Raw genomic sequence first — 10,857 nt, forward strand, 5'->3', positions numbered from 1 at the left:
AAAAACAGAAAATGCTGGAAAAACACAGCAGGTCTGACAGCATCTATGGAGAGAGTAACAGAGTCAACATTTCGAGTTTGTATGACCCTTCTTCAGAGCTCTGCAGAAGGTCACATAGACTCAAAAACAGAAAAGGCTGGAAAAACTCAGATCTAGCAGCATCTGTGGAGAGAGAGAGAAACAGAATAAACATTTCGAGTCAGTTTTCATACAAACGCGAAACGTTAACTCTGCTTCTCTCTCCACAGATGTTGCTAGAACTGTTGAGTTTTTCAAGCATTTTCTGTTTTTGTTTCAGATTTCCAGCATCCGCAGCATTTTGCTTTTATTAGTGGTCAAACAGGCTTGCTGAGCTGTCAGACCTGCGGAGGTTGAAATTGTGACAGGATTGGATATTCTGGACAATAGGAGTTTGAGAATGAATAGTTTTAGTCTGTCAATTTCCACACATCCCTTTCCCAACTCCACCGCTGTTTCTTTACGTGATCTTAAACTTTACACACAAGTTGCAACTTGCAACTGCAATACATCTCAAAGTGGCCTCAGCCAGAAAACACCATATTCTATAAAGGTATATGGACCATGTTGGACATCAAGACAGACATGCAACTTAAAAAGAAAATTTTAAAAATATACATTACTAAAAAACAACCCTTCTGATTGACATCACCATAAGAACCTGCACTTTATCAGACACTTGAGAGCTAGCAGTGTCTGCAAAACATAAAAACCATTAAAGTTTCATGTCTACATCTTTCCAGAGACAGTTTGTGTCAAAGTAATTTAAGACATAAAAAAAAACATAAACCAAAAAGTTAGCATCCTAACTCTACAAGATTACTGTTGAATATTTTAATCCTCCTTTAAAAACCTTACCTTGGTGCAAACACATTAATATTAATCAGTGTAAACACCTTTGTAGACAGAAAATCCATAGCATCCAATGGTGATAAAAGTTGTCTTGCAAACGCTGTAGTGCAGGAGTGCTTTCTCCCCCATCCTTTACAAAGTGTTTAACATAGCAGCTGCGAGGGAAATTCAGGTCAGACGTCTTCTGTTAGTTAACAGTGCAAGCTTATCAGCTAGTTACTGGGCAATTCTATTCATTTTTTAAATATATAAAAGGAGGTCTCCTAGGTCAAAACACTGGAGTCGAAAGCTCACTGTGATGAGTTGAGAGGCAATACAGGTATAAGTAAGTTTGGGTACCTAAGAAAGGCATGCACATCCATGGGGTGTGAAACTGTTACAAGCCACAACGGATCCATCAAATAAGGCACCAGTAACATAGTAAAGAAAGTGTGTTTAAACCAACCGCTAGCCCTGACGAAATATCAGGTGTATAGTACCTTTTCTTCCTCTCGAAATTAATGGCACGCTTTTAAAGCTCCAGGATATGGGGGAACTGCCTTACAATTCTAGGCAACGTTCGAGGAAAGCTGAATATTTTTACTTTGGGGAAGCACGGAACGCCTTGATTTTTTTTGGTTTGGTCATGGGTAGCAAGATCGAGACTTATTTTCAAGGATTCACATTCTTCAAACACTTCACAGATTTGTCGGGTCAAAAATAAATCAAAACTTTTTTTTATATAAACTCTTTCAAGCAATTCTGGATCTTCGATTAGAACAGCATCAAGATGATCAGCCAGCGGTCAATTCTCAACATTTCAGAGTGGGGAATGATCCCCCCCATTTCGTTTCTTGCAGGCCACTGTTAAGTTAACGGTGACGCTGACGTTTCCTCCTCAAATAACGGGGCCTTCCGAAACAAAAAGCCTCAAACGTACACAAGGGGTCATGTTTTTTTGCTTCATTCATCAAACTTACTCCAACGCAGTTTTTTTTCCTCAAAAGAAAACACATTTTATTGATTTTGGTTGACAACATAATCAGCTCAACGCACGTGTGTCTGTGAAAGCCCGTATTCAGCTGGTTGAGCCCGAATAGCTTTTCCTTTCTCCCCCAGAAATCAGCTATAAACAGCACACAGCAGCAGATCATCTTTCCCCTCAAAACACAGGACCTGGCTTCACATTAGAAGATACAGGAACTTTTTATATATTTTTTTTCAAGCTGCCATTCCAGCTCTTTAAAAACAAAATAACAGAAATCTTTTCCCCCTGCAAAAGGCCATTCTACTTCACACAAACATTGTCTTCGGCTCGTACTAAATTCCAGTAGGAAGTCTCCTCCTCAGCTTTGCCATTCAAATATTCTGTCACTTGGTTTTTGCAGGAAAGAAATATCAAATTAGACAAAAAATACATGCAACACCAGTTTCTTCTACATAACTAACAAGAATACAGTAATTTTACACATAGCCTCAAAAAAAATTAGCTCTAAGGAAATTCAGTTGGCATGCTACTGAATAACTGCTTCTTACTAAGGCACCAAGACCCTAGGTTTCTAAAACAAATTTTTGATGTAGAGTTGTCAAAGACACTGTAAAAGCTGATATTTTTCTTCAAGATAAAAGTCCTATGTTAAACAGTCCCTAAGCAAGGCTATCCGATGCAAGTCTAAAGACTTGCTTGAAGTTTAAGATCCTTTGCAGCTCTTCTTAATCCTCATTTACAGTAGATTCCTAACACTCTGGGTCATTTACAGTTTGAAAAATTTAAGACCATTTCTTCTTTTGGGATGGGGATATCTGCACCAAAATAATTATGTACCTTGGCTGCCAGGGATGGGAAGAGAACAGTACAGAACATAGAACATTAGAAGCATTATAGCATTTTACATTAGCAATGGTGTCCAGGACTTGCCCTCGTGAAGTGAGCCTATGGAGATCTACAAGTAATTCAAAAAATATTTATGTATAGGCTACAAGAATTCCTACCAAATCAAGAGGGCAGCAGCACACGGACTAGAAAATCAAATGGGAAGAATGCCTCTTGTAGGTCACAGGTCTGTCCTTCAAAACTACTCTCCCAGCATCCTAGAGTCAACAATAAACAGATGCTCCACTGTTCAGTGGTACCATGTGGAAGTGCCTACAGTGTTCCCAATCTCAACCGGCAAGGGGAGGGGGAGATGAATAGCATATAAAACAAAAGACAAAAATATCGGGTACCAATGACCATTCCTCAGCCTCCATTCAACTGGTGACAATGGCCAATTTCTGGGGATGGGCTGTGGCCTTTAGAGCCACAGACTTGAGAGTACAGGTGAGCGGTTCTAGACTAAACTAGGCAAAAGGAGTAAGGAGGCTACCTAAACTTTAAAACTAAACCTACATCTGGATTCTGACTTTTATCTTGTGTAAGTGCTCCTAAGAAATCTCCCTTTAATTTCTAACGAAAACCACAGAATTCTTATACGGAGAACAGAAGTTCTATGGTTAGAGCAAGACAGCTGCTTTAGTGCCACGTAATGAGAAAGCCAACACCCAAATATCTTTTTGCATCTACGCTCTTTTCTGTCCAAAGAAATTTAGGTTACTATTATTCTCTGAATATTGAAGATAATCTAAATTATAGAATAACTGCAGCTTTTGTACACCGAGCTCTGGGACAACATGCCAACTGTTCAGACATGTGCTCCAGATTGATGCTCCACACATTTTACACTCCACTCCCAGTTGTCTAAAACAAAATTGTGATTAAACCAAAAACATTGGTGCATTTTTTAAGCTTGCATTTCACAACTTAAAATTGTTCAGAACAACAGTGCACACAGACTTGCTTTAACTGGATTTGTATCCTTACAAATTGTTTATGCCAATTTAATTAGACCAATACAGGTCAGTTGCAACCACCTTCCTTTGTTTTGTGAATCTTTCTTATTTGGCCCAAAATCTCAAAAAGTGAAAGTACTCATTTTGGTTTTAGCATGCACATGTACAGCTTTGTACAAATGCACACACAGGGGAAAAAAATTGCCATCACCACCCCTTGTGTCAAAACATCTTCCTCCTATGTTAACATCTCTATTTGTCGAAACTCGTTTACTCTGTTGACTTGCCACTAGCATGCACTAGCATTAATGAAGGCTAGTTGTAGTAGAATGCAGGTAAAATGATTTGATGGATCAGTACATCCTAATGCCAACAGTGCTACATTCCAATATGCAAGATAGCTTTCTTTATATAAACAATGTTTCCACAAGCACCTGCATATGTCTATATATATATGCATAAGGGATACATCAAATAATGTTGGGTCTTACTTTGGAGCATCCTGTCCCTAACTCTCCTCCCTTTCCTAAATGCTCACATGCACACAATTCATTTGACACTATCAGCAACACCTCAAAGCCCCCGCCCCCTCTTTCCTCACTCTAGTGACGAGTTTTCCCATTGTGTCGCTAGTGTCAAGTTACATAGGGATCACAGCCCAACCCATTAACGTTCCCACTAGATATCCTTACAGCAATTTGTGACTACCTTCACAGTACAGATAACTACAGGTCAAGAACACAGCCCACCACCACCACCACCATCTTCTCGAACACAATGAGGGATTGACAATAAATTCCAACCTTGTTAGTGAGACCCACATCACAAGAAGTGACTATTTTAGCATTCAAAGAGGTCACTCATTTTTACTCTCCTTAGAGCAGGGGCACAAAGGCAAACTGCCACATTCCAACTGCTGTCTCGACTAAGGAGTTAAGTCACCACAAGCTGTCCTACAATAGGCAATCATACCACTGGGGAGAGCCAGATACTTTTATCATGCTGGTAAGCAAGCCAATTTTATCTTTAATACAGTGAAACAGTGAGTGTCCAGCCCAATGGCCTTGAGCACTGCAAACTCCTTAAAGAAAAAAAACTACAGACCACTATTTAACTCTGTTGGGAAAAAAATACATAACCTGTGCAAGCTAGTACTGATTCTCAGTGCCCCAATGCCCCAGATACAATTCAGAGGAGCTGGAGATGGGAGAAGTACTTTCATTCAATGGATAAGCAAAAAAAGAAACAGAAAAAGTGACAACACACAGCAGGCCAGTCAGCATCTGTGGCAGACCAAAACAGTGATTGTTCTCTTCACAATGACTGATCAGCTGAGAGTTTAAGCTTTTCTGATTTTGTTCAGATTTTGCTTTTTAATTTGTATTTTAGAAACAGTCAGTGTGCACTTGCATATTTTTCATTGAAAGTATTTTTCTTTTGCCACTTATTTAATGCCTGTGTACTTGTTCAATCAGAATTTCCCATTCCTTCATGATCATTCCAAATCAAGTAGTTTCCCCATCTTGCACTGATATACTGAATAATTGTTACTGTTGTCTGCATGACTGGGATCACGCATTTAGAGCTATTGGTTACATTTGGGAAGAACAACAATGTCAAAGTGTACAATTGGATAATGTAGTATCAAAAACAGGAAATCTGAATCTTTCGTGCAAATTTTACTTAAAACTCTGTCCAAATGATGAACAGTAGTACTTACAGACTCCAGTAAACACTGCTTTCATAGCACTAGCTTCAGTTTGCTTTTCACCCGCCTTTCCAAAAGACTTCATCCAATTAAAGGTATTGCCCCAAATTAAATCTGGCCAGATCATTTCATAACACACAAAGGGGTTCCTGCTCGGCTGGGAAAAAAAAATATAAAACATCCTACATGGCTGTCTAGCACCTGTAACCACCATCACTGCAAAGGACATTGTGCTATCATACAGGACAAATGGTCTATTTTTGATCATTTACCATCCACCCTGCTTCCTAAATGTGCTGACACTTGCTGGGCTGGTTGAATGGGCCAGTCACCCTGTTACACCTCATCATGCAAGTGTCAACAGACTGACTACAGAGGACCAAACAGCCGAATTTGACTATACTTTTTAGGACTGGGCAGGAAGCCTGGGTGTGACCAGGGAATTTTCCCAAATCATTGTTGTCCTTTGGTTTCTTCTCTCCATCTCACAACTAAAAAGTTAGCCCTCTAACGAACAAGTACACAGGCACCTTTTAAAACATTCACGAGTCCTTTTCAACCCCGGATTCTTAACATATATAATTAATTTGTTGCTTTTTTGCACGGCATAAAAATTGACTTTACTGCCCCGATCACTGGTTCTAAAAGTTTAAGCCATTCTCTTTGGGTGTGCCAAAGATTAATCAATCAACTTTGTAGATTTTGGACTGAAATCCAAGCGATTAAAAAGGTTTTCAGGACCATCAGGCAGGAAAGACAAAGTATTACCTTACTCAGTTTTAACTTAGCTTGAGTGTTACTGGTGCCCAAAAGATAAGTGCAAAACAAAACTGCCTACAACTCTTTACAGCACATTATATAAAACAGTTTCCAAGGTGTCTGTTCACCTGTATCAGTTACCTTATTTACATAACTAGAAAACAACTGGATTTTTCAACAGCTGTTTTGCCCTTCGACAATAACATTAAAAGGAGTATCACCCTTAGGACTCTGTTTCCAATAACGAATCCTACTTGAAGAAATAATCAACTACTGGCTTCTAGCACCGACAGGTAGGCAACTACCTTAAACAATGCATGAAGCATTCAAGCTCTGTACAGTTCATGGTTTATGATCAAGTGACAGTGCTTGTGTATTGAAATGTAGTACGGAACTTTTTTTTGAAAAATAGTAAAGGAAAAAGTATTCATAACACGTGGTGGTTTCAAAAGTGTCTTTTAAACTGAGGACATGGAGACAAGGATAACAAAAAAGGAAAAAAAAAAACAAATAAAACATGCGGCCTGCCTAGCCCAAAGGTGTTAACAACTACATGCCCAGTTTAGTATTATTGTGACTGAATTGGGTGTTAGGCAGGGCACTAGCTGGGGTTGGGGGAAGAGAGAAGGTTGGAGATTTCATAAGACAATAATGATACTTTATTATCAATTGGTAGATCTACTTTTACTAGAGGCAAGGCTGCCAGCTTAGTTTTGTTGGTGTTTGTGTAAATAGAAAGGTAGGGCCCCCAGAACATGACGTGATTAAAGCATCTGACAGTTTGGTGAACTTTGCCCTCTTCGCATCCCGTACACATCACAATACACACCGGTAGCACAACATACAGTACAATTTCAATTTCAATTCTAAGCTGTACCACGTACAATTATTATAACTAGACAGTCTTCTTCAGATTTGGCCAGGGCTCGAGCAGAGGTTTGCAGATACTGTTGGGAAAAATCACATGGAGGAAAAGCATGAAGCACACCAGTGTGGTCCTTCTCTTTGCTTCCTCCAACAGGCAGGCTGATGACACCAGCAGCCTGCTTTTGTTTTAGATAGGACACCAAGTTCCTCAGTGGTCTCTGTGGTGAAGTGGCTTGCTCTACAGAAGAGGACATCCCTTCCGCATTTTCCATGCTGTTCAATGCTGGTACTGCCAACAGGACACAATAGCCATTAGTGCCTGATGCCTTGATGCGTCTTGTTACCTCATCCAATTTAGGCTGATCCAGTCGTAAGCGCTGAGTGATTTTTAACTGTGCGACTTTTCCACCAGTTGAGACATCCACTAATAAGTTGGTTGCAACGCTGAGATCACCCTCGAGGAAGTGCATGTTCGTGGAGAAAGAACTATTCTTCAGAACCAGCATACCATGCCAGGCTACATTCAACTTGCGTTCATATTCCCGGAAGCTATCAGATGCTTTGGCATTGCTCGAGTCAGATTTAGATTTGCTCCTCATGGGACTTGCGCATTCTGTAGTTCTATGCTTGCGGTCTTTATCCTTTTCATTTAAGTTTATAGTTTTGATCTCATGTTTACCACAGGGAATTTTTTCTGTGCTGTTACAACGATCCCTACCAGGCGAATACCGTTCATTCTTTGCATCACGGTCCGAGTCACTGTGGCGTCCACCATCACGGCTGCTATTACCCGGGCTGCGATCTGGCGAAATACAACGCCGTTTTCTGGAGCGGTCGTTACCGGGTGAACAATCAGTGGGCCGTGTGTCTGGAGGGCCTCTCCTTTTTCTTCTTTGGTCCCAATTTTGCAAAATATGGTCACGCCCACGTTCAAGAGACCAGCTATCCCGGACTTCACGATCGAGTTGATCAAACGGTTCATGGCTATTCCGGTTTCTTTCCCGGCCAGAAAGGAGATGCCAGTCATTGGCTTGAAAAAGGTCCCTTTCTCTGTAATGCATTGGAGGAGAATTCCTTTCCCTACCCCTCAGACACTCTGCACCACGGGGAAGAAGGCCATCGCCAATCAAATCAAAATGAGGCAGAGGCAAGGCTTGTAGAAATTGTTGAGGATATCGATGTTCTGTATCGGCAAAATCAACTCTTAGCCGCCGATCTGGTCCACCTAAGGGAAAGCCACGCATCTGAGTACACGCAGCTTGTGCAGCATCCAAGCTTTCATACTGAATATAAGCCCAATTGTCACCCTTTCTGTAGTCAATAGACCTTATGGTCCCAAAGCGATCAAATTCCCTTGCAAGACCAGCTACAGGAACCCAAGCACCCAATCCCCCAACCCACAATCGAGTGGTGGGGGTTGCTTTCCCATATCCAATCTTGATAGGATTTCTTCCAATCACTTTTCCTGACATCGCAATCTTTGCTCGGTGGGCCATGTCCAAGTTTTCAAATTTTAGGAAGCCATATGAATTTCCTTGCCCGCGAGGTGGCCTTTTGATATCCACCTCTAAGATTACTCCAAACCTTTCAAATGCAAGCAAAAGGTCATTTTGTGAAACTGAAGGGTCCAAGTTACCAATAAACAACGTCCTATTAGCTCTTTTATCATCTTCTGGCAAGATTTCATCCTCCCTGAATGTGGTTCTGTCAAGTGTGTAAGCAGCTCGTGCTCGGCCTTCATAAAAGGCATAATCCCGCTCTCTTTCCAAATCTCTCTGGGGAGGTGGAGGAGGTGGTGGTGGTGGCGGTAACTGACGCCCCAAAGAACTGCGCTGCTGAGTTCTGTGCTCTCGGTAACCAAGTCCTGCAGGGGACAGAGATCTCTGCCTATGACGGTTGCCTTGAACACTTGGTGCGGAATACCCATCCAGCTCAGGGGAGTAACTTCTTCCTTTTGGAGGAGGATAAACCGTTTCAATTTTCAGAGGGCGATCATGCAGTACCAGCCTGCCCTTGGCATGCCTGGCAGCCTTGGCATCCTCAGAATGCCTGAAATTCACTAAAGCCACTCTTTCATCCCCATCTCTGGAAATCTTCACGCTAACATCCCCAAACTTCTTAAACTCGTGGAACAGCCCATCCTCAATGGCACCGTCACTCAACTGGGAACCTAAATTGCTGATCTTCAGGGTTTTGTATTCAGCAGGCTGTCTCTCAGTCCTACTTGTCCTTGAGGAAGCAGAAGAAAGACTCAAATTATTAGCAGTCCGGTTGGGAGGGTAAACATCATAATCTCTGTTGTTGGTCCTTTTGCCACTGAGATTGCGAGCCCTTTTGGCATTGCCATGGTTTTTGTTGTTTCTGTTGATGCTGTTGTGGTTATTCCCCATTTTCCTGGGCTGTTGGTGATGGCCGCCTCGCCTTTCCTCCCCGCGTTTTCCGCCAGCTTTGGGCGACACGTCTTTCTCCTTCATATTCCTTCGCTGTTGCAATAGTTAATCCAGGTTGTATAGAAAAATAAGAATGAAGCTTCTTTTAAAATGATATGTGCATATAAAACCCGGGTGGATTGCGCGGATTCGTCGCCGCTGCTCCTTCACTGACGCTCCTTCATTTCCCTTCCCCTTGCGGAAAGAATCGAAACAATCGGCGCTTTTTAATCGATACTTTACCTAATCGATTTCGTCGATTTGCCGATTAATTTGTTTCTTTGACGTGTTTTAATCGATTTTTCCCCGTTTCTTTCCCGGAGATTTTCACTGACGCCGAAAACCCTCTCGGTTCATCGCCGCCATTTTGTATCAAGCCCCGCCCTTGGGGTTCACGTTGATTGGTCGGGCCTTCCAGGTTACGCGTTCCGATTGGCTGCTGGTGCTGTCACCCAACTGACACTTGGGTGACACTCCACACCAGTCCTTTCATTAATTTTGATTATCGGCTGGAAATCCATTAACTTATGAAATTAAAACCGGCCCTTAGTGTTTTATAAAGAAATATGACAGAATGTTAGGTTCTTTTAAGCTGCTCTTTGCTGTGATTGGGCCCAGCGAGGCAGCTCTTGGCCAATCGCCTGGTGGAGTTTTAGCGAAGCATTTTTTTTCTGATTGAAATGTCGGGAAATGCACTGATTTTTGAAGGAAAAAAGTCGAAATCAAAAATTACATCCAAAAAGCACCGCATCCCAGACCAGAAACTCTGTTAGTATTCAAATATCCGGACATCCCGCCCCGCCCCTTTTCCCCGTCCCATTGGCTGGTCCACAAAAAGCTGTCCTCTCATTGGCTGCTGCCCACGTCAAACAAAAAGGAAGGCCCGCCCTTTATGATGTCATCAACAAGTCAAGCCATTCAGCCCATTTTGCCTCTGCTGGCCCCTTGAAAGAATGACAGTATTCCACACTAGCCCCACTCCCTTGCTCTTTCCTCTGTAAAGCTGCAAACCTTGCCTCTTCAAATACTTATTTATCCAAAGAAGAAGTTGCAAAGAAGAGTCATGTTGGGCTCGAAATTCTAACTCTGTTTCTCTCTCCACAGATGCTACCAGACCTGCTCAGTTTAATTTCCAGCACTTTCTGTTCTTATTAATCCAAATGCCTTTTGAATGTTCCTTTTTTTTCCTTTATTCATTCATGGGATGTGGGCATCGCTGGCTAGGTGAGCATTTAGTGCCCGTCCCTAATTGCCTTAAGAAGGTGGCGGTGAGCTGCCTTCTTGAACTGCTGCAGTCCATGTGGTGCAGACAGTGGCGGATTTAGAGTTAGTGGGATCCTGTGCACAGCTTCATTTTCGCACCCCCCCACCCCCCCCATACCCCTTAAGGAACATCTAGAACATGTTATGAATGAA

At 42.0% G+C, this 10,857-nt stretch overlaps 1 protein-coding gene across 1 annotated transcript; it reads right to left on the minus strand.

Moving 5' to 3' along the window:
* Positions 1-1,570: 1,570 nt before the first annotated feature.
* On the minus strand, positions 1,571-9,815 carry rbm15 (RNA binding motif protein 15). The gene has a single exon (XM_078546510.1). The coding sequence runs from the start codon at positions 9,484-9,486 to the stop codon at positions 7,012-7,014; it is 2,475 nt and encodes an 824-aa protein (XP_078402636.1). The 5' UTR covers positions 9,487-9,815; the 3' UTR covers positions 1,571-7,011.
* Between the last annotated feature and the right edge of the window lie 1,042 nt (positions 9,816-10,857).

Source organism: Cetorhinus maximus, chromosome 8 (assembly GCF_964194155.1).
Source record: "Cetorhinus maximus chromosome 8, sCetMax3.hap1.1, whole genome shotgun sequence".
NCBI classification, from domain to species: domain Eukaryota; kingdom Metazoa; phylum Chordata; class Chondrichthyes; order Lamniformes; family Cetorhinidae; genus Cetorhinus; species Cetorhinus maximus.

What these genes read in the sequence shown, in the direction of transcription:
- rbm15 (XM_078546510.1), bottom strand. Translation starts at nt 9,486, where the DNA reads ATGAAGGAGAAAGACGTGTCGCCCAAAGCTGGCGGAAAACGCGGGGAG.